Source organism: Solanum pennellii, chromosome 3 (assembly GCF_001406875.1).
Source record: "Solanum pennellii chromosome 3, SPENNV200".
NCBI classification, from domain to species: domain Eukaryota; kingdom Viridiplantae; phylum Streptophyta; class Magnoliopsida; order Solanales; family Solanaceae; genus Solanum; species Solanum pennellii.
Window position 1 is genome coordinate 6,985,161 of NC_028639.1, and position 25,571 is coordinate 7,010,731.

Here is a 25,571-nt window from a genome sequence, read left to right on the forward strand (position 1 = left end):
CCCACCCCACCACACCCCCCAAAAAAAAATGTTTCTAAAAAATATTTTCAATTTCATAAATTATTTTCTACTCTAGTAAAAATAAAAGATGTTTCTCAAAAAACATTTTCATTCATAAATCAAACACTAAAAATCATTTCTAGAAAATATTTTCTACTCACTAACCAAACATGAGAAAATAAGTTTAAAATCTACTTGTTTTCAGTAAAACATTTTCTAGGAAAACATTTTCCTTCATACAAAACACACCTTATAGGAGGATATTTTATAGATTTCATGATACAAATACTTGATTTACTTTGAATTCACATAAACTCGTATCATATAAGCTAGAATATTCGTTTTTTTATTCTATGAGTTCAGATGTGCTAGTTAAAATATAAATTCTTAATTTGAAAAATGTAAATAAGCCTAGTAATAGAAATAAAGATGGAACTCATCAAATTCAAATTTGGCATTTATTTTTACTATATAAACGTCACTTGTTACAAATTTATATATATATATATATATATATATATATATAAAAGTTTTTAGAAGATGTAAATTTGCAACCTAAGAAGAAGATGTCTCACATGTCATGATCAACACTTGCCGCTGAAGTAGTTTAAAGTTTTCTTTTGGTTATGAATTGTCTTTTTGAAAAATAACTCATTATAAGGCCTGTACCAAGTAATATTAGTAGAAATTTGAATTGCGGTGAGACGATTGAGATCATTCTATTTTTATTAAATATTTATGGTACAATATATAAATTATAAAGAGAAAATAATATACTATAACAAATTATTAATCAAATTAAATTTATATAGTTTGATTTAATTGAACTATTGTTATTTCGCCTCTCTCCTGGTGAATCTCGCTCGTCACTCTCGTTCTTTCCCTTGCCTCTTTCGCTTTTTATACAAACACAAATGTATAAAATGCGTTTGTATTTGTATAAAGCGAGAGAAAATGATATATGTACATATATTTTCGTTCCCCTCTCCCAAATCTCGTTTCCCATCCTCGCCTCTCTCGCTTATACAAACATAAAAGAAATGTATAAATTGTGTTTCTGTTTGTATAGAGCGAGAGAAATTGTATATAAACATGCAAATACATATATTTTCGTCCTATTCACTTATAATTATACAATACAAATATTCCCCTGCTTAGTTTTTTCTTTTGTCTTTCTCTCTTTCTCGTTTTATACAAAGACGGCTTATACAATTGATCTTTTGAATATGTATACAGAAACAGAAACAGTTTATATAAAACTGTTTTATGCAAACTATAGATATAACATACAAATATGATTTTTGTGTTTGCTATATGTGAAAGTTGCTCAATTATAAGTATGTCATTTAATTTACATTATTTCACATTTATTTCCTTCAACTTTGGATTTTCACAAACAAAAACACTTAAACTTGTATAAATTTGCACACGTAGATACACACGTCCTACGTGATATCCTACAGACAATTTGTGTCCTACATGATGTACTACGTGTATCATGCCACATAGGACTCATGTATTTTACTTGTTAAACTTTATACAAGTTTGAATACTTACTAGTGCACAATCAAAATTAGAGGATATAAATATAAAATGAAACTAAGTTAAATGATACATTTACGTATTATATCGAGATATTAAATTTAAGCTTTTAAAAATGAATAAGAATTTATTAAGAGTATTACCGTAATATGAAAAATGGACATCAATGGAAAAAACACAAAATAAAAGTAATGTTTGTAGAGATAGATTTATGACTGATTTCTAGATTTAATTGAATTTATTACTTTTGATTTAAGCTATATCTACATTTTAAAAAGAGATATATAACAAGATTGTGCTAATCTGAGCTATTCGCCCTACATGCAAAAAATAAAATTCTAACAAATTCCTCCTAATATAGATGTATGATTTTCTTATAAAAAAAGGGTGAAAAATATCTTTATTTTACGAAAAAATAATCACAACTACCTTTCTTCTACTTTTGGATTAAAAATAATATAACTTACATAAATGACTTTACTTTGAGTAAATATAGCGATAAAATATAAATGTAATATAGTATAGCCATATTATTTTAATAAAAAATATAATTTGTCATTTTATGTAGTTTTTCTTTAAAAATATCCCTAACATTTTTATTTTTTTGACTTAAAAATATTCTTAACTAACTGTCTAAATATAAATGTCAAATGATAATGAATTTTTTTACGATAAGATATAGCCACATGATATATTATAGTTTCTCACAAGGCAAATAATGATTTGGCTCATAACCTAATAAGCATCAAATTTAGGCTATCAAGTTTTGGGCATTCTTGAGTCAGAAAAAGTATTAAAATTATTTTGAGATCCAAAGATTCTTTTAAAAAAAGAAGAATATTTATGAATCATTTTTGATATGATAAGAATATTTTTGACTTTTTTTTTCTTTGATTTTCTTATTCATGTTTAGGTTTGAATGATTAGATTCCCGAGGTAATAGTACAATAAAAATCCAACAAGAAGTGAGAAAATATAGACAGACATAAAGAGGACAAGAAAAGAAAAGAAAAAGTCCACATTCAAATCATTAAATAAATATCCCCTTTTACTTTTTTGGATTGAAAAAGAGAGGGATGATTAATTTAGAGAAACTTTTAGGTATAAGACTCGTGAAAATTATATTTGTATATTATAATTATAGTTTGTATAATTTTATTCTATAACAAATTTATATCTGCTATTTCGCTAGAAATATTTAATTTTATATAAATTGTTCAGTTTGTATAAATTCATTTATATATTGTATTTTATATAAAAATATCATTATTTGTATAATTATAAGTGAATAGGAAGAAAATATATGTATTTATATTAGTATCTATAAGTTTCTTCCACTTTATACAAAACGCAAACACAATTTATACTGAAATGTATAAAATGACTAATTATATACCGCAAATGGCTAATTATACATCGAATAATTAGCAAAAAAAATGTTTTCTGCAAATTACAGTTAAAATAAATTATAACTATAACATTTAATCTGAATTAATAATTTGTTATTTCATTTAATTTTTCTTAATTTATTTGTACGGAGATATTAGTCCACAACATTATTATTTTTTCTAGTATAAAGATAACAAAATATTAAGACTTTGAAATTGATGAATTTGTTTCTAAAGTTCTAATATACACACTAATTAATTAATATTTATTTAATAATTTTTATATAAAAAAATTAAATTATCAAGTTCGAATCATAGGTTATGATGGCCCTGCAAAAAAAAATAATACTAGTTCACAATGTTGTAATAGTTGGGAAATTATGATGATTGATGTGTTGAATGAGGCCACGATCCAAAGCAACCTCTAGTCATTGTGTCTTTTACTTGAAAATGGACATTATAAAGGTCATGTTGAAAATGGCCTTTCACCACCCACCCCTACCCCACCCCATATATTTAAGGGGTGTCAACCGACAATATTTATTGCGTTATATAACTATATGGTATAATCAAATAAATTTTTTTTTTATATATGCATATAACATATTAACATTTCTTGACGTCTTCGTAAAATTACTTTTTTTTTATATATATTTTAACACAATTTTTAGGCCAAACCCTCACACTTGCACAATTCTCTTCACCACTTTCTTAACCTAATCTTTTTCTTTTAGTACTATGTTTTTCCCTAAGAAGTTTTATTCATAATCGTTATTGTACTAAATTTTTTAAAATAACATTCTTTGACAAAAACCTATTTATTCATATCATAATTTATATATTTTACATGACTCTTAGAAAAAATAAGTCTACCCATTTTTTGGAACGAACCAAGACTCTAATTAGAGATCTTAGGTTCGAGCCCTAAGAATATATTCATTATGCCTATTTTTTATTGTTATATTACGTTTTCCGAAAGTCAATTTGATTGATTTTCAAAGTTAAATTAGATTTTATTAATTCAATATTTTAAACAAAAAATTTAAATATTCAAACACTATATGAAAAGTATTATAATTAAAACTTTTATTATATCAATATATTAAAATATACATTATAAAGTATTAGTTAAAATTCTTACAACTTAACTCTAAATAAAGAAAACATAACGACTAAAAATAAACAAAGGGAGTGAAATTATTTGTAGCAAGATTTTCCTTTTAATGAGATTATATGAACACAAATTCAAATTAGTCAAAATCTTAAAATATTTTTATCACATCAGATGGGAATGCAACTTTTTTTTTAAAAAAAAAAGGTTTCCAAGACACCTTTCATTGGATTTTGTGTCATATTCAATCTTTCAAACGTGCACTCGCCGTGTTTCCTTACTCCTTCCGAGTGCCTCGTTTACTATATAAAATGTGCAATATAATACATTAGTTTTACTTGATTTCTCATTTAATATTCGATATTTGTATTATGAATAATTATTTTTTTATTTTTAATTTCTTATTAATTTTTAAATTAATATATTTATTAATAAATTAATTATTGATATAGTGAATTTATTATTTTATTTCTATTAATTATAAAGTAGATGAATTAAAAATTTAAGATTCCTTTTTCAAAGAATTGAAAATATAATAGATAAAAAAATTATTCTTTCTTGATGTGTCAAAATAGATAGGTAACTAAAAAACAACTAAAAAAATGGACAAATAATTAAAGACTATAGAGAGTAATATTTATTCGTACAAGATAAGGCCCCACACTCAAGAATTGAATCCAAAACCACTACTTAAAAAAAATAGCTTCATCCACTGTACCACGTCCTGGTTAATATATTAGTTTCGTTTAATATAAAATGTGGCCGACTCGTAGCCGAAACAATAAACGTAAAGAAACAAACTCTATGGACAAAATTCTCTATTATTTTTTCTTCTCAAGCCATTTCTTTATCTATCTTCTCCAAAACATTAGAGATATTTAGTTTTCTAAACAATTGATTTGGTACAATTTTTCAATTTTTTCTTTACACCTTGTTAGAGATCGATATGATGAAGAAGTTTCAAGAAAACGAGTTGTTTCTAAATTATATGAAGTTACAAGAAGGGTTGATATTAAAGAAAAAGAATTGTGAATGATGAAATTTTCATCTCTTTTTAGTCACATTTTCTATTATGTATGGTGATCAAGAAGTGGAGTTTTTTCTTTATTCTCAAGATGAAGGATAACATATCTTAATATTATTATAACTTATGAAAGAGGCAAACATTATGGAGCCAGGCAATTTCTTTTTTTTTTTTTAATTTATTTTTTGCTTTCTTATTTAGAGATTGATCATTCTCAAGCTCTATGTTGACTAATAATTCTTGAACATGAGCCAAGAGTTGTACTGAAGAATATTTTTTGCTGATAATTTTTATGTTGATTATTCTTATTTGCTAATATTTTTTATCGAGAATGAATATGATTTTTGCCCCCTTTTTTTTTTTTTGAATTGTGTGTTATATTAATAGATCATTTCTTGAAATTCTTCAATGAGCCATCTTGAAGACAAGTACATATATCCTTGATTATTTAGTTTAATTTTGATAATGATGAACTCTTAACGTCACTTAACTCTATAAACATTGTGTTCTCCTCATTCAGTACACTTCATCTTCATCCCTAGCCTTAAGAAATCTACTTATTTCTCTTTGTATATATTTTTCATAAAAAAAAATTATTTTTACCGAACATACCCTTAAGTTGGGTAAGTTTGGTGTAATTAACATAGGGATAAGGTACACGTTTAGTGTAATTAAGGTGCAAGGCCAAAGTCATAAAACTTTCTTGTCCCATTCCCGTTCATCTTAACTAAACTAAAATTCTATTGCCTCCTGAATTTATCTTTTTTTTTAAAATATAATTTTGTAAATCTTTTTGGCTTACGTGACATTCAAATATCTTTCACGCGTCACAACCGTGTGTGTCACGTAAGCCAAAAGATTTACAAAATTACCCAAAAAAATAAATTCAAACTGTAATAGAACCTTAATTTAATTAAAGTGTTTCTCTGAAATTTTTATTATAATCTAGAGGGTACTTATACCTTATCCGCATATATACTTCATAGTTACTTAAGAGTTTTCGTTTCATCCTTAATTTTTGTTTTTGTGTTGTCATGTCCGTTGAAAGTCAGAATAGTAACATTGCCAATATTCTAATGTCCATAGGTTAAAGATATAAAGGTGCTTGCGCTTATTGGATTTAACTTATAAATTTGGTCTAGATGGGATTTTTAAAATAGCAAATGTTATGAAATTTGTTTGTTTTTCTAAACTTTGTTATGAAGTTCTAAATTTTACGCATGAAATTTTAGAATACTTTATTGTGAAATATTACTTTTGAAATTTGAAACTTTGCAACATAAGATTTACTGAATACATATATATATATATATATATATATATATATATTGGATTGGAGATGCTTATTGGTTTAGGTGTGAATGATTGTCTCAAAATAGTTCCGTACCAAATCAGAAGAGGCATCTGGTTAATTAGAGTAAATATTATCTAGGGAGAATATAATTTGAGAACTCTTTGGTATAAATATTCAAATTATGACATATTTTAATTGAACATCTGAATACATTATAAAATACTTTTATTAAATAGTTTCGTTTGAATTTTAAAATTATTTTATGCTTTTTAAAGTGTCCACTACATAATCACATATAATATGTTACTTTCTTTATTACATACATTAACATTAAATGAAATGGGCGTGAGGTTTTACACCTAATTGAAACTAATGTGCAATAATTAAAGGCGGGAGATATATATCTTAAATAATTAACTTATTTATATAACGAGCACTCGAAAACACACGTTTCACCAAAAAAATCAATATTAATGAAATTGTAATAAGGTAAAAAACACGCGGATTAATTTAACTCCTTACCTACTCTTTTAGCATGTAATAGGTTGATTAATGAGCTTAGTAAAAACAATACTCCCTCCGTCTTTATTTAGTTGTCCACTTTAGAAATGACACACATATAAAGATAACAATAATTAACATAGTGAAGTTACAATTTTACCCTTATTAATTATGGTTTCAAAGAGGACAAATTAAAACTTGAAAATTTTCAAGAAATTTAAATGAGGGTATAATATAATTTTTTTTTGTCATTTCTTGATTTATCAAAATGAACAAGTAAATGAGAACAGCTAAAAGAGGAAGTACAGACAAATAAATAGGAACAGAGGGAGTAGATAATATAATGCATGCTAACTAACATTGCCATGTGATTTACAGGATTTTGTACTATGCCCTTAATGAAAACGTTTAATTGAAATATTTTATTGCAAAATTAAGCCATAATTATTTAAGTTTTTCTAAATAAAGTTCAATGACAATTGATAGAGATACCAATGTATTAAAGGTTTGACTCATTGTCTAAAAAGGTGCCAAAAGGGATGTAACAACCTCTTTGGAAGATACCTTTTGACGTAGATTGAAATATAGAAGAAGCAGACATATTTATTAATTAATTTTATTAGGTTGTTATGCTGTGGTTTCCTCACCATATTTCAACCTGCCAAATTGATATTTAAGGGGATAGTTACTTTAACTTTTTATTTTGGTCATGAGATGTGAATATCCAATGAGAAATGTGGTTACAGAATTTGAGTTTGATGGATTCAATTAGGATAATAATTAATTGAGCTTTAAATTCATTTTTCGTAATTTGAATTTGATGGATTCGATTAGGATAATAATTAATTGAGCTTTAAATTCATTTTTTCATATAACTTTAGTGGGATTTCTCTTCTCATATACAAGATTCGGGCAAAATTATTAGGTTTCGTCTAACTCGTAAATTAATGGGAAAGCTATCTTATTAGACACATACCCATATTATAAATACTAATTCTACATAAACTTTTATTTAATTACACATTTTACTATTAATTAAGAGTTTCTTATCATATATTGAGGAAGATATACCTAGATACATATGTTTTTTGCTATCAGATACATTAATAGGGAGAGAGGGGAAAAGATGAGGAAGGAGGCGAACGAGATAGTCATGTATTTCAGATTCATATGATTCACACTAGATACATACTAAATACATGTATCAATATGTATTTGGTGTGATTTCCATGAATCTAGGATACTAGATACATAAGAGAGTGACGAGTGAAATGAGAGGGAGGGGAGATAGATTTGTTATATATCCTAGATGCATGTGATTCCACTTGGATAATGTATCGAAAACAAATTATACATAATTTTGAGCTCATGTATCCAGAGACACATGTATCCGAACATATCCTGACGCACCAAAATTTGGCAAGTCTTTGTAATATTGCAAACTAATATATATTTAAGTAATTAACTTCTAAACTTGTAAAATTTTTATAAGTTTCCCTAAAGTAATATTACATTCTCCACTGCAACTAGTAGCATATCATATTTTTAAAATAAAAAATCAAAATATAAAGAGGTATGCATATGAAGAAGGTAAGGTGATTCAACATATGGGTCACACAATGATACAAGTTTAACACTGAACTAGTGTCATGCTTCGAACCTACAATCTGGACGTGACCAATATTCGAAAACCATTGTTGATTCTCCGGTGAATCCTTGACCGGACTAATCCTTAGCTAAAGACTGACTCAAGTAGATTTACATTTTAAAACGTAATTTTAATTCAAAAGTCTCAAAACTTCTCAAACTCAAACTATCTCAAAATAGTATACTCAAAAGTGTCTTGAAAATACTCTAAAAACAACAATAGTTTGTAAAAAAAGTTCAAAGGAAATACTGAAATAAATTCAACACTAACTATCTACGAAGTCTTTATAGTTCAACATGGATGTTGAGACAAGACCCACAATATCTTAAAATTACTAAAATGAAAGACAAGGGTGGAGTCCTCTGGAATGCAAAGAAGACTCACAAATAACAAGAAGTGCAAAGTGATCTCAACGGAGTGCACGTTCATGATCCCGAACACCAATATTTGCATTATGAAAAGATGTAACTCAAATGACATCAGTACATTGAATGTACGAGTATGTAGTATAGTTGAGGAAAATTAATAACTGGACTTACGAAGCTGAAGCAATATATTCAATTGAATATAACAAAATAAAGAAGTGAAATCATTTTGAAATTTACAAATACTTACTATCAAAACTATCTTGTACCTTGCCGCAATATAGAACATCTCAACTAAGTCAATTCACTAAAGCTCAGCTCGAAAGAAATAAAGATTCATCTAAAAAGTATAACCCTTTATCCATATTGACTGCATAATTTATGAGGAATGTGACTTGTCTGAACTTAGCCCCATATTAGAGCTCAATACTACTCCCAATAAATATATACTCATGCTCAAATGTATAAAACATAATCTTTCTCAATTTGAGGTAATTACTCAAAATATCCTCTTTAAAGAGTTAACTTCTCTAAAATATCTCCAAACTCATTAACTCATTTAAAAACCAAAGTTTCTCTTTTCTCAATATAAAAAGTGATACCACTGGAAATGCTTAGTTCCCTTATACTCTTGCTGAATTCATATTTGAAATTTCTTCTTAAAAATCATCTTATGCTCTCTTCATTAATCAATTTAAAGACCAAACATTTGTTTTGAAATTTTTTTCAAATTGAACTCAATAATAGGGTTCATGCTGAAATATAAACATGAACAAATAATATCAATAATTTCAATACAATAATAAATAACTTAATACTCCGAAATTAAGAACTCACAACTCAACAATATAACTTGTCTCAAAAATACTCAAAATCAAGCTTAAAATCCCATATGAATCTTTTACTAATTTATACATATGTACGGCGTGAGGATGAACTAATCCAACACTATAATAGCCTTACATATCTGATTATGAAGCTATTAAACTGAAAACATTGGCGGAGACTTCATTTATCTTGAGCTTAAAGAAGAACATAAAATTTCTTAAAGGAAATTTTTGAGCTTGGAATCTTTGGGCTTGATCTTTCAAGAAGAAACTCTTTTATGAAGTTCTTGTAATGGAAGCACTTGGGAAAGCCAGGGACGGAAAGTCTCTCTTTGTAGCTTGAATTTCTGACTTGACGTTTTAAGGCTCTCAATAGAGAAAAGGAATCTTATGTGAGTTTTAAGAGAATTTCTAAATACTTGAATGTTTAGATAGATTATTTTGAGAGGAAACTAGTTAGTTGAATGCTATACTAAGTTAAAACTGAAAAACAGTTTATAATAGAGTTAAAAACTTGGGAAAGGACAAAAAATAACCCTGGAACACGTGCAGGAAGTTGCTGAAAGAAAGTGCAACAAACTTTCACGGAAGATGAGAATAGTGAAAATTACCTTATGTCACTTTTGCTCTTCCCAAAATTGTTCTTGCATAACAATGATCGGTTTTGAGGAATTTTCTCCATTTACAATGACTTACCCCATCATAGCGCTTCAATCCCTATATAGAGACACCCCATAGCGAAAACTTCCTGCGCTGGAATCCTCCCTCTCAATTATCTCCAAGCTTGGACAATCCTAGGAGGATATTTGAAGTAACCCTCGTCTCTTTTCCAACGGAAGAGAAGGAGCCAAATTATAAAATTTGTAGTTGCTAGGTTTTAGTCTCATCATCCCGGCTATAACGACCTAACAACCACTACAATAAGTGGTAAAATTCCCACTATGGCGGGGTGACATATCATCCCAAATCGAATGTAAAGTTTTGATATTTTCGTCATGTCATCCCCAATAAATTTGACAGTGCATTTTAAAAAAATAGGTTTCCATAACGAGATGCCTTTTGAATAATGATAGCACATGTCATTACAATCATTTTCCTTTAAGAAAAAGAACTTGCCAAATATGGAGACTTTGTGCTTTTATTAAAAAAAATTCAATTATGGTTAAAAATTAGGGTTAATACCCAATGATGCTCTCCAATAGCATGAATTTCTGACAAAATAAATTTATTTCACCTTTTCAAATATTTTTCAATAGATTGAATCTCCTCTAATAAATATGTCTCAACATAAAGAATCTCTCCGGAAAAGTTTCTTCAACAAAATCTTCATTATTGTCAATTAGGTAGGGCTATAAGTCTAGAACTGAACACACCAAGATGAACACCTATTTATAATTGACTTTGATACCACTTGTTAGGATCAAAATAATTTGGTATTATGCAGAAGCTAAAAAACAAACCTCAAAAGTCCATTAGTAAGAAGGCAAACAAAAAGTATACAACAAATGAGACACAAATATTTAATATAGCGATGAGAAGTTCACTATATAAAAGAGAGTACACAATATCGAGATAAATAATCTCACATAATTCACTTGAAATACAAAGAAGCTCACACAAGTGTTAACGTATAACCCGTGTCTTACAAATTCCCTCTCCTAGATAAAACTCTCAAAGCCCCTATAACTACATTGTGAATGATACCAAATTAGAAGGAATAAACCTCTATTTATAAAGTCATTACAATCATTTTACTACAAGAAAAAAGATTATCCATATATGAAGACTCTATGCTTTCCTTTTAGGAAAAGAAAACTCAATTATGATATGAAAGTAGGGTAAATACCTATCTGTTTATACCTATTGAACACTGTTTACTAGGTTATATGCTTAAATGTATGGATTGATGATAAATTTCATTGACTAGAATAGAAGAATAGTGAATGTATGTTTTAATTTACTTTTAAGACATTATACAAGGTCTTACATCATTGTAAAAATTATCTATATCGAAGAATTGCATGTAGTAGTAAGTTACTTAATCAGATGATATTTAAGAAATCGAGTAAACATAAACTTAAACTCATTTTAAAATAATATTAAGAATTAAAGGATCCATACAGATCACCAAGTACACAACATTGTTTTCGATAATCTGATAATGAAAATTCATAACTTCGACACCCGTCACCCCCCCACCCCCCCAAAAAAAAAAAGATAAAACCTAACACTATCTCAGAGAAAAGAAATGATTTAACAAAGATAATATTTATTGACACCCAATATTGACCTAACATTTTCATATGCCGTCATTCTTGGGTGGGGAAAAGTTCATGTTGTCAAAGTTGAGATACTGGTCCATTTCCATATACTTTTCATCTTCCTCAGCCTTTGTAGGTTCCTTAAGCCTCTTCAACTCAACTTTCAACTCTTCATTTTGGCAGTGAAATCAAGGTGAATAGAGTACTAAGTTGTGAGAAAATTTATGTACTATAATATATATATATACACACCAGCGAGTAAATTAGACTTGTTAGTGATGCTATCCAATTGTACTTGCAAAATTTGATTCTCCAGCTGAAACTTCTTTTTGTTGTCTTTCTTATTTTCTATTTTTCGTCTCACAAAAGCTATTGTTTCCTGCACAAGTAAATATAAGAAATACTTTTTAAGCGCTAATAATTATAATGAAATAATCAACAACTCCTATTCATCATACCATCATCATTTTATTTATGTGTGAAACATAAGAAATGAAAAGAAATTATGTACTATTAGGTATCCATAATCTAGTATATCAAAAATAACCTTTGTACCTTACAAAGATAGGATTGTGATTTGCATGCGTATATTTTATACCTTATTAAGATTTTATTTGTGTATATATTGGGTATGTTGTTGTAACTGGTCACTTAGATCTCGTTTGGATTGACTTAAAAAAAAATAGTTTTAAGTGAAAGATAAAAAGTCAAACTGAAATGACTTTTAAGTCAAAAAATAAAAAGTAGGGGGAGACCTACTTTAGTCATTTTTTGACTTATTTTAAGTTATTATATTTACAAACACTTCTAAAAGTCAAAACCAAAATTGAAAATAGGTTGACCAACTTTTAAGCCAATCTAACAGCTCCTAGACAGGGGCGGACCCATATGGTGTCCGCCGGGTGCTCGAGCACCCATTAACTTCGTTACGAAATATATATGTCTATGTAGAAATCGATAGGTATTTGTATAAAATTAACATAGAGCACACAATGAATAAATCATATAGTTGGCACAGTTGTTCTAGGATGGGTGTTTAAGACTCTTTTTAGTGTTGTTGTACCAAGGTTCGAATCTCATTGTTAACACATATTTTTTACAGTTTCACTTCAGAGCACCCACAACCTTAAAATCCTAGATCCGCCACTGCTCCTAGACTAGAGATTAATTTAATTTATGTCCAACTATGATCTCACGTTGAAAAATGAAAAAACATGCACTTAATATTTTACATTTAACAAATGTTTTTGAAACAACATCATTTTAATCAAAAAATTGGATGCACAAAAGATTAAAATAATTATATATAAATGAATTTGAGTAGCAATTGATATAATTCGATTTATTATTGTTATTTATTTATTTATTTACTTACTTTTTTATATGTTAGGATTGTCTAATATATTTGAGCACGCCATTGAATTATAATAGAACCATCCAAGAAAAAATTTAAATAATGAAACAATATTCTAATAAAAACTTTTCACCTAAATTTTATCACCTCAAGATATTTGGCCTCTTTTTTCAACTCATCAATGTACTCACTCTTCCTCGTCCTAGACCTTTGAGCAGACAATCGATTTGATATCGTTTTTCAAAGCGCGATTCCATAAGAATATTTCATCAGAAATTGTGAAATTATATCTTAGGCCTAACTCACACCCCAAAAGCTAGCTCAAAGGGAGGAGGATTGCCCAAGCTTTATAAGGAGTCCACCCATCTCATTAACTACCGATGTGAGACTTTTGTCATTCTTTAACACCCCACCTCACGCCCAATGCTTAGCATCTGGTGCGTGGGCAATTTTGATTTTGGGGACCCCAACATCGAGTGAGACATGCCCTGCTATGATACCATGTGAAATTAGGTCTTAGTTCTAACTCACACCACAAAAGCTAGCTCAAAGGGAGGAGGATTGCTCAAGCTTTATAAGGAGTCCACCCATCTCATTAACCACCGATGTGAGACTTTTGTCATTCTTTAACAGAAATTCACATTTTTTAGTAGCGTCAATAAAAATAGACATGTGTATACCTTCTCAACTTCTTCATGTTAACATTGGGGTCTACTTGACCATTTTTTAGCTCCAAATTCACAGCTTCTTCCACAATTGAAATTTTATTAACTGATTCATATTCAATTGGAGTTTTCAAAGACAAACTCAAATTAGGCTCATCAGATTTGTTTTGTTTCTTATTCATTTTTGTCAAATCACCTAAGGAGCATTGAATAAAAATCCCCCAAAAAGAAACATTAGCAAAAAGGAAATAAAATTGATAAAGAAATGAATTAAGAAGTGAAAGAACTTATGTATGTATACCTCTAATCGAAGAATGCTACTTTTGTTTTTTTGTGATTATGCAAAGGCATAACTAGACATCTATGTATAGAGATGGGAAAATGATTTTTTTCACTTAGAAAGTATGAAATCTTGTAAACTAGATTTATATAATTAGAATCATTTATAGAAGGTACGTAATATANGCTTATGTGTCAATAAATATGGTCAATCTATATAAATATATATATATATATATATATGTATGTATATATATATATATATATAAATTTCAATAGTTTATGAGGTTATTACTTGGTTCATTCTAATTTACAATATTATAAATATGACTAGATTTTGATGTGTCCATATATATGTATCTCGGAATATATGAAATCAAAATTAGGTGTAATTTGTTCTACATGTACAGTATCCAAGTGGATTTGCATGTATCTAGACATATGATAAATCTAACTCACCACTCTCCTCCGTATCTTGACAAATACATGCGAATCGCACCACATACATGTATCTACTTTAATTCACATGTAACTGTGATACATGACTATCTCCCTCCCCATCTCACTCACCTCCCTCTCCTTCTCTCTTGTCTCTCTCCTTATTTTTGAGTGTCTGGTAGCAAAAAAAATATGTATTTAGGTGTATCTTTCTCAATATATGGTAGAAATTGCTAATTAGTGATAAGATACATAATTATTTGAAAGTATAGGTAGAACTAGTATATATGGTATGGATACATGTCAAATAATGTCGTTTAAACTTAAATATGTCACAAGACTCACACGTCGTGAGTGACACACACTAAATCCCCATGGGAGAATCAATCACCAACTAACACACACAATTATACAACTAGAAGTAACTTTTTTTATAGATAAAATCAAGTTTCATAACAAAAATCCATTATTATTAAACAATTACAACTTCAAACCGTAAAAGCTAAGGTTGTGCACCAGAACATCTACTAATCTAGAACGTGGAGATGAAACCGCAAAAATACAAGAGACCCCAAGTCTGGAAGATGGAGTAGAAAAGTAAGACAGATCTATGGAATCACAGACAAAGTAGCTTAACATTGGATACAAATAGCGTGGAATTCATCGTTCAAGTCACGAAGCAGCCGCCTAAATATACCATGTAATGAACAAAGAAAGAGCAAATGTTGTATCAATATACAAAATCACAGTGTACTGCTAGTATCATGTCTAGCTCCAAATATACGAATCTAAAAAAAATAATTAAAGCATAGTAGAGACAAGATAACACACAACAACCAAAGCAAAAATACAACACGATTCTTAGTCCCTAATTACGACTTAACAATTGTATGAAGCATCTCCCATATGATTGCAAACAACCCCCATTCACTCAATGAACCAACATACAATACAACAATCAAATGTGTAATGACCCTCATGATCGTTATAAGTGAGTTATTATTGAAAGAAAACAAAGGATAAAACTTTTGGTTTGAAGAGTTAAAAATTTTAAGTTAGGCTAGGCTTGGAAAAAATTTGAGTGACATGAGGTATAGGGAAATTCAGAGAACAGATTAGGTTAAATTTCTAAGTAAGTTATAACTTAGTTGTCGCTAAGACATTAAGGAGTCCATAGGGCTCTTTAGAAGACAATTCAGGTAAGTAGAAATCCTGACATCGAACTTGGGGTGAAAGGGACGTTAAGGTTCAAATGTATGTTTTAAAATAGGCTATTTTTGGGAATTTTTGACCAAAATATGCCATTCTATAAATCAATTCACCAAAATAGTATGTTTTTAATTTTGTTTACAAAACTAGTATAAACGTGGTTCACAGTAACGTTTTATACTTTATTTATTTTTTTAAAAAATTATTTTATTTTAAAAAATTTAATGAGAAAAGGGACGGTCTGCTAACGACGTTAAATAATAATACGTAACTGGAAATTACGTTTTAACTCTAATACGTTATTGGGAATAACGTTTTAAGCATATATAATTTAATAATAATACGTAACTGGAAATTACGTTTTAACTCTAATACGTTATTGGGAATAACGTTTTAAGCATATATAATTTAATAATAATACGTAACTGGAAATTACGTTTTAACTCTAATACGTTATTGGGAATAACGTTTTAAGCATATATAATTTAATAATAATACGTAACTGGAAATTACGTTTTAACTCTAATACGTTATTGCGAATAACATTTTAAGCATATATTGCCTGAACTAGAACAAAAAACCCCAATTTAGTTATATAAAATTGGGGAAGAAGCTCCTTTTTCCATTGAACCGTAAAACATAAATTAGCCCCTTCTCCTCTTTCTCTCTTTTCTCTGTGTTTTTTTTTTGAAACGAGAAAGATAAAAGGTATTATCGCACTCGATTGCAACCCATATTTCCCCAAACTCGCCGGCACTCGGCTGAGACCAAAACGACAAATTGAGGAAGAAAACCCTCCAAGAAAAAACCCACTTCATTCTCCAAACCTACCTTCAAGTTACAAGGGATGCAGAGAACTAGCATCAAATCTCGCTCCAAAGGCACAATGGAGTTTATGAATGCTGTATCTGAAGAGTGGAGGTGAAATTTTCAAAACTTTGAAAACGGCTGCAGATCTGCTTTAAAAAGGTAAAAAAAACTTTGATAATGAAGAGTTCTTTTTGTGATTCAGGTAATTTTGTCATACATTGATTTAGTTTATCTTATAGTTGATGAATTTGTTATTTTCCTTTAGGCAACCACCGAAACATTCGCCTTTCTCCCTGCTTTCGATCTCTTCGTTGTAGCGATCCAGCTCAGTAGGAGCATTCACTGCTTAGAGGTAAGCTTCCATGTCTTGTGATTCTTCATCTCCCTACCTTCTTCATCTTAAACCTTTGAAATCGCTCATTAGGAGGCAAGTAATCAGCCACAATTGTGTTCGCACTTCCGTGCTTCCTAGGTATTGATGATGCCGATTGTTTGGTGAAAATTTTGTGTGCTAACTTAGATTAGCAATTACTTAACTATCGAAGTGCAATGACCCTTAACAGGAATACTCTGTTACAATTATTGAAGCTGCTATGTCCTTTTCTTATAATGCATGCTTGTGATTTGCTGTTATATGCATCTAGTTTTATGCTGTGTAAATCATACATAATACATTGATACAAAGCTTGCTTCTATACATATAGGGAGGATGCATCAGTTTACAGCACAAGAGTTTGTCTGTAATTAACTAAGTGAGTAACTGCGTTATAGGTCGATTTACTCTGTTATTACCTAAGTGAGTGAGTGGGTTATAGGTCGATTTGTTGTAGTACCAGTTGCTTAGTTTGCTTAAGAAGGAAGGGAATTCATTTTCCCTCGCAAACAGAGTCTCTGCTTTGGTCAAAGTTTTGTCTGCTAACATAGATAGCAAGTACTTAACTATTGAAGCTATAATGATCCTAAACAGGAATAGTCTCTTGCAATTATTGAAGCTGCTCTGTCCTTATCTTTTAATCTGTGCCTGCGATTTGCTGTGTGCATGCATGGTTTTATGTTGTGCAAATATATCATACATAATATATTGATCTTTAGTTAGAACCTGCCTAGAAGTACTCGGGTTGCCTCCCCTACAAAATGCATATAGAGAGGATATATCAGTTTACAGCACAAGGGTATATCTGTAATTAACTAAGTGAGTGATCGGGTGGGTGATTGAGTGGGTTATAGGTTAACCCCTGCCACTCTTACCAAATCTTTGGTAAGTGAAAGCAGTAAACTGTTGTGCTTTTGATTGTTTCTGTCATGTAAATATAATTTACAATCACTATATATTTAACAACTCTTGCACTCGTAGATTGAGAAAAGCTTCTAAGTTACGTTGTATTCTTACTTCTGTATAGGTATTTATTTTATGGCTGCTAATAATGCATACCAATTGGATCCCGATCCACTTGATCCGTCTGTATTAACTGGACAGCTCACTCATAGGTCACGAGATATATGGATGGGGAATGATAATATGATTTTGAACACAAGAAAATGTGATGGGAAGTTTTGGGACCTAGTAAATGAACATCCCATTAATTCTCTACAGTGAAATGTTCACTAACAAAGTTTCTAGCTAACTCTCCCATTCTATCAGTACCTTCATGACATGTGAACATGGGAAATGTAAATTAACCCATTTTCCACAATCATATTTTCTTTCATTCAGTGAAACACAATGAGGATTACCACCAGTACCATCAACTTGAATAGATCTAACCTCAAATACCCCTGTGGGTATATTCCAATCAAAAACAAAGTGCCTTTTTGAACTTTCATAGTTCTTCTCCCACTTCATTTTGAACCTTTCGATCCACAATTCATCTTGTTCTAGGAGTTGTTGCGCTTTTTTAGACCTACGAGTGTATCTTTCAACAGTTTGCTCTAATGAAAGTCTGACCATAGAAGTGACCGGCAAGCCACGTGCTTTTTTCAACACTCCATTGAACGACTCTGAAAGATTTGTTGTCAACACTCCCCATCTTTTACCACCATCATGGCTAACCGTCCATTTCTCCAAGGGGATTTCCATGAGATATTCATATGCATCTTCATTTTCTTCTCTAATTTGCCAAATCAAGGACTCAAATTTTCTTACTTGATGGGTTGAAGCAGCCCTCCACATCAGCCTACTAAGATCCTTGTTTGGAAATCGAGATTGAAAATTACTCTTAAGATGCCTTATACAATATCGATGGAAGACTCGAGGCTCCTGAAATCGCCGCAACTCCTGCAAACTTGTCAATATTCCTTTTGCCCTATCAGATATAACACAAATATCTTCTCTATCTTTTATGACATGTGCACTCAAATTCTTAAAAAACCATTTCCATGCTTCTTTCGATTCTTTGTCTACAATAGCAAACGCTAGAGGAAGAATATTATCATTTCCATCAATTCCAACAGCAATCAATAATTTAATCTCATATTTTCCATACATATGAGTTCCATCTACTGAAATAACAGGGCGACATGTTTGAAATCCATCAATGCATGACTTGAAAGCCCAAAATACATATTTAAAAGTTTTTACCTCTAATGAACTCATAGACTCTTCGTGTTTCCATTCCACAATTGTTCCATGGTTAAAGTGTTGAAAAGCTGCAAAAAATTTGGGTAGGTCACTAAATGATTTCTTAAAGTCACCATACACCAATTCAAATGCGCGTTGACGCCCAAGCCACGCTTTTCTGTATGTTATTTGATGACCAAATTTTTCGTGAACCTTGGAAATGACATCTACCACCAAAACCTTGGGATTTTTTTCAATTTGATTAAGAATCAAAGATGCAATTAAATTGGTATTTAGATTGGCATGACCTCTAGAAAGCCCCTCAGTCTCACATCTATGATTTTCAATATATTTTCCTATTTTCCAAAGGTTATCTCCAACCTTTCGTCCTCGGAGAAACCACAAGCAACCCAATGAAGTATGAAACTTGCATCTTGCAACCCATAAACTCTTGTTTGATGTCACCACCTTGAATTCTTTAATTTTTTTTAAACTCCAAATTGTCACAGCTCGTTTTAATTTTTCTTTACTATTAAAAAACATACCTTTTTTCAAATCTTTTGTGCCATCTTCAGACCAGACGGAACAATACTCCATCTCAGATTCACATGTAGACATGAAAATGTCTTCCTCGTTATCTAATGTTCTAAAATAGGGTACATCATTTTGCACTTCAGACACATCCTTTTCAAATTGATTAGGAAGATTTATACCAATGTCATTTTGAGAAAAATCTCTAGCATTATTGATATCTTCATCTGATTCACTTTCACCATCATCTTTTGAAGGTTCATCTTCCTCCGAACTTTCTTCACTAATTTCAGCATTTACATCACTATATGGATCAACATTGTTCTCATTTTCTCTGTGGAAAAAGAAGTTCAATTAAATTTTAGAAAATTATGATACATAGAAGCTTGTTTTAAAATCAGTAATTTATTCTCCATAAGGTTATTCCTTAAAAAAGTTAAGGTAATTAATCACAAAAAATATCACTATCTATCTATATATGTATATTTATAATGAGTAAAATTGTGTTATCAACTAATTATATTAAAATTCATTAAAACATAAATTTGTTGTTTTACCTGCCCTCATATTTTCTCGAACTATTGTCAACATGTCTTTGGCTACTTGAACCTTCGCCAAATGATCCTTGGTCATGCATTAACAATTGTTGAAATGGTGGTTGAGCAATCGGCTCTGCATAATGAGGTTGACTAACCGTGGCAAATCCATAATTTTGAGACAATAAATTCATGTGATAACCATGTTGACCACTAATTTGAAATATATCATTTTGATTTGTTGATTTGGTCTTTACATACATTTCCAAAACATTTATGTCAATCTTATCCGCAAAGTTTTGAGGTATAACAAAAAATTGTAGCAAAGATTGATCATCATCAATTTTAAACTCAATGAACCTTGTATGGTTACCTTGAATCGAACAAGGATATTTTCCCGAAATATCCATTTGAATATTTTCACTAGTTGTACCCATTTTCTCATGCAATAATTCAACCAATTCAACATACTTCATTGAAGTATACATGTTAATAATCATTCTAGCACATTCAGTATACCTGCATCCGTTCATTTCAGTAATTATTTCGCCACCCCAGTACAAAGCAACCATCACATTATGTTCAAAATTTGCCATTTTTATTCCTACACATAAAAATAAGTCATCTTTCTAAGTAATAAATTAGAAAAATATTTGAAAGCTATGGTAAAAATAATAACACAATATGATACATTGACTTGACTTATTTAATTCATACCTTTGTAAATATTGTTTCAAAATTGGGCTACACAAACAAAATTATGAATGAATATTGTTGGAGTGTTTAGAACATTTGTTTCAACAAGGTTCATTTTATAACCATTTGTCGTCAGTAAAAAAAAGAGAAAATTAACTTTAACATAGTGTCGTAATTGATAGTCACGATTTAATGCAGAAATGTGATCAGCGATAACGTTTTATGATCTGTAAGATTCCAATGTAGCAGGATTTTATTCTTAATCTGGTGCCCCGTGATTAAATAAACATAAAACGTGATTGACAGTTACGTTTTATATAATAAACGTGATTGTCAGTTACGTTTTATAATCTGTAAAATACAGGATTCGATTCTTTAATTGCAGAGCCCGTGACTGGATAAAACGTACTAAAATATAAAAACGTTACTTTAAGTAACGTTTTAGCTCTAAAACGTGATTCTAGATAACGAAGTATAAAACGTTATTGTCAATAACGTTTATTTCTGTTTGCTCCGTGAACTTTTGTTTTTTTTTCCATTAAATTTTTTAAAATAAAATAAAGCATAACACGTTACTGTGAATCACGTTTATACTAGTTTTGTAAACAAAATTAAAAACATACTATTTTGGTGAATTGATTTATAGAATGACTTATTTTGGTCAATTCTTCTATTTTTGGTCCAAGTTTTTGTCCGTAGAAGCCGCTATAGAGGGTGACACACAACTATACCAGTGGAATGGAATAGGTTCTTTTAAAATGGAATAAGAGATTTAGGTATGATAGTATGAGCCACAGTTTAGTCTCTTTCCCAGTTTGTTAGCCCTATATGTCTTCTCTCCCCATTTCTACCGCGCCGATATGTTACCAGAGGTTTTGCAATTTCTCAAAATCGGTGTATTCCAGGCTATGATCTATTTATGATCATTTACGATTGGACTTCGATCCACAGTGCCTTGGAGCCTACTTGAGATCCTCTACGAAGTCGACACGCCCCCTGTCACTCTTTCTAGTTGGACGACTTACATATCTCCGAGTGGACCGTCTTGTTAGGTGGCTGAGATTGATTGACTGTATTTCTATTTGGGCTGAGATTTGACTGGTTCTTGGTTACGTTGTTACTTGGGCTGGGAGCCAACAAATGTTTTAGGATTCATATTTGGGTTACATTTCATTTTTGTAGCCTTGACTATTTTGTGCACTTGTCGGCTTATGATGTCTATTGCGTAACTTATTTTGGTACCCATGTTACACTCTACATCTTTTTCGTTATGTAGATCTTAGGACCATCTACAACGATGATTATTCGTGTCATCTTTTGTAGCTTTTGGATATCGGAGACGAGGGTGAACACTTGGCGTTCTTGATCATCATGTCTCCTTTTGTACTTGTGTCAACTAGTCTTTTGTCTTTGAGGCAACTTGTTGTTGTCGACTTTTAGGACTTGTATTTGATTATATTAGACAACTTTGTCCTCGTGACTTCCAAATTCTGGAAGGACTTTATTATATACAGTTCTTAGTTGCTTCAATTTCTATTTTTTCTTATTATTAGTGTTATTTTTTTAATTAGCTCTACACTTATACTTATTATTTGTCATTTTTTGGTAACGGTTGACTTACCTACTGGTGTGTTATAGTAGGTATCATCATGACTCGGATAGTCAGGTCGTGAGTATCATAGTTCCAGTTTCACTGATCTTACTTGTATAAAGTTAATACCTAGTAGAATCCTATGTATTTCAATTTTCACTAGCCCCGTTGAATTAATGAAATTTGAGACAGCCTTAAACTTATGGACAACACATAAATATTCTGAATTTTAGTATGTTATCTAATTGAAGCACTCTAAGAGTTTGTTGGGTTGACTTATTCTGGCTTGTACACGTGACAATCAGATTTTGGGGATATTTTTGATTTGATTCTAAAATTTTCGCATTTGTTATAATGGTTGAATTTTAGGCTGACTTGTCTTGGTTGGATAAGACGAGAGCCATCACGTCCATTTTTGGGTCGTGACACCAACAATGGTCTTAAACTAATTTTCTGAGAAAGCAAAGATTAGTGTTGAGAAGAGTTCCATCCATGATTAAGAAAGAATATAAAGGAACTAAGTATTCCCAAAAATACCTCTTTTACATTGAAAAAGAGAAATTTTGGTTTTTAAAACGAGTAGGCTAGATGTTGTATCATCACATAGCTCAATTGATGGTTATCGGTTTGAGAATCTCACAAATAAGATTAAAGAGTAATTTATTGTATTTTATATACATCCTTGAGTTAATATCTTTTATTTATGAAGCTTTAAACATTTCATATTTTGTTATTGCTTTTGTATTCAGTTGAATTTGTATTGAGTTGAATTGAGGTGAGTATTCTTTCATTGTTATTATTGTTGAGTTTTATTTGCCCTGATTTTTATCATAAATAAGTTTTCCTTTTAGGAAAAGGTTTTGGATTGACTAATCCTTTTATTGTAGGAAAAAGGTTTAGGACTCTATAAATAGAGGAATGTTCCTTCTAACTGAATCAGCATTCACAATGTAGTCTTAAAGACTTTGAGAGTTTTGGTTAGGGAGAGAATTTATGGGTCACAAGCTTGATACGTTATCACTTGTGTGAACCTCTCATGTATTCCAAGTGAATTGGTTGAGGTTGTTTCTCTCTATATTTTGTACTCTCACATTTATAGTGGATTGCTCATCTCCTTTGTGGACGTAGGTCGATTGACCGAACCACGTTAACTCTTTGTGTCTTTTGGTATATTTCTCATTGTCTTCTTACTCGTGGTCTTTTGAGGCTTGCATTGCTAGCTTCCGCGTTTACACTTGCTTATTTTTGGTCCTAACAAGTGGTATTAGAGCCATATTCAATGATTGAGTCAGGTTCAGTGGTTCGATAATCGATTATTGAACCAGGTTAGTTAGAGGTGTTCATCTTGGCGGGTGTAGTTTAGCCGCAATCTTTTTTGACAATAATGAAGATTTTATTGGAGAAATTGTTTCAGAGAGGTTCTCTGTGTTGAGACATAAATTTTGCAAAGGAGATTATGGAGAGGAGAAGCAAGTTGTTGAATATTAAGCCAAGAAGGTGGACAAATTTATTTTGTTAGAAATTCAGGTCAAGGGGGAGATTTGTTGGGTTTTATTTGCCTTGATATCTTACCATAAATAGGTTTTCCTTTTAGGAAAAGGTTTTGGATTGACTAATCATTTTCTTGTAGGGAAAAGGTTTAGGACTCTATAAATAGAGAAATGTTCCTTCTAACTTAATCAGCATTCACAATGTAGTCTTAAAGGTTTTGAGAGTTTTGGTTAGGGAGAGAATTTATGGGTCACAAGCTTGATACGTTATCACTTGCGTGAACCTCCCATGTATTCCGAGTGAATTGGTTGAGGTTGTTTCTCTCTGTATTTTGTACTCTCATATTTATAGTGGATTGCTCATCTCCTTTGTGGACTTAGGTCGATTGACCGAACCACGTTAAATTTTTATGTCTTTTGGTATATTTCTCGTTGTCTTCTTACTCGTGGTTTTTTGAGGCTTGCATTGCTAGCTTCCGCGTTTACACCTGCTTATTTTTGGTCCTAACAATTAGTTCAATTATCTATACATTTGTTGTCTTTACATATTCATACATTCTATGTAGTGATGTCATTCCACCTTCATCTTATTATGATGAAGATAAAGGTGTTCACGATCATCAAGAAATGCTTCATTGAGATCATTTGCCACTCCAGTTAGTTTGCATTCCTGATGATTTTTCTTTGTTCTTTCAGTTTAGCCCTTTTAAGGTGTTGTGGGTCTTGTCCCAACATCAATGTTGATAATATAGATGCTTCATAGATAGTTGAGTTAAGGAGTCTCTCATCATTTTCTCTTTTGTTTGAGATATTTTGAGACTATTTTGTAAAGTATTATTATTATTAGTATTGCAATTAAGTATTTTTCAGATAGCTTGATTTAAGTATTTGCTTGAGTTTGAATGTTCTAAATTCTATTTTCTAAGCTTGTTATTGCTTGAGTAAATCTTCCGCTAAGTATTCAGCCATGCTAAGGGTTCGGTTGGAGACCAAAAATGGTTCTCGAATGCCGGTCAAGTCCAGGGTGTAGGCTCGGGACGTGACATATTTTGCAGAATAATAAAAAAAGAACAATTAAATATTTTTGTCTCTCAAAAAAGATATAATATTTATTGAAAATGTAAACATGTAAATTTTAATTTAATAAAAAACATTTACTTATTTTTTTTATAATGTATATTTAAAATTGTTTCTCCCCTATAAGATAATTTTAATATTAGAAGTAAATTAGTAATTGTCCCTTTTTGTAATTTGACTTTCAAAAATATATATTTTTAAAATTTAGTCACACAATTAGCTTATGAAAGATACTCTTCAAATGAATAAGCTAAACACAAATTGTTTTTTCTTTTCAAAAAAACACTTTTCTGAAAAGTCTTTGAAAATTGTTTCTATAAGAATAAAATAGATACCTACCGATTTTTAACTTCCAACTTTCAACTTTTAACTTTTAA

The 25,571-nt window shown here is 30.3% G+C and overlaps 1 protein-coding gene across 1 annotated transcript; it reads right to left on the bottom strand.

Annotated features, from left to right (window-relative positions):
• Window positions 1-18,337: 18,337 nt before the first annotated feature.
• LOC107013145 lies at window positions 18,338-20,936 on the bottom strand. Its single transcript, XM_027915319.1, has 2 exons — window positions 20,362-20,936; window positions 18,338-20,138 (listed from the first exon to the last, which is right to left on the bottom strand). The coding sequence occupies exons 1-2, from the start codon at window positions 20,934-20,936 to the stop codon at window positions 18,338-18,340; spliced, it is 2,376 nt and encodes a 791-aa protein (XP_027771120.1).
• Window positions 20,937-25,571: the final 4,635 nt, after the last annotated feature.

Excerpts from the sequence above, each read along its gene's own strand:
- LOC107013145 (XM_027915319.1), bottom strand. The coding sequence starts at position 20,936 with ATGGCAAATTTTGAACATAATGTGATGGTTGCTTTGTACTGGGGTGGC. Across the intron at positions 20,139-20,361 it reads TCGAGAAAATATGAGGGCAG|AGAAAATGAGAACAATGTTG; the intron begins GTAAAACAACAA and ends CTTTTTCCACAG.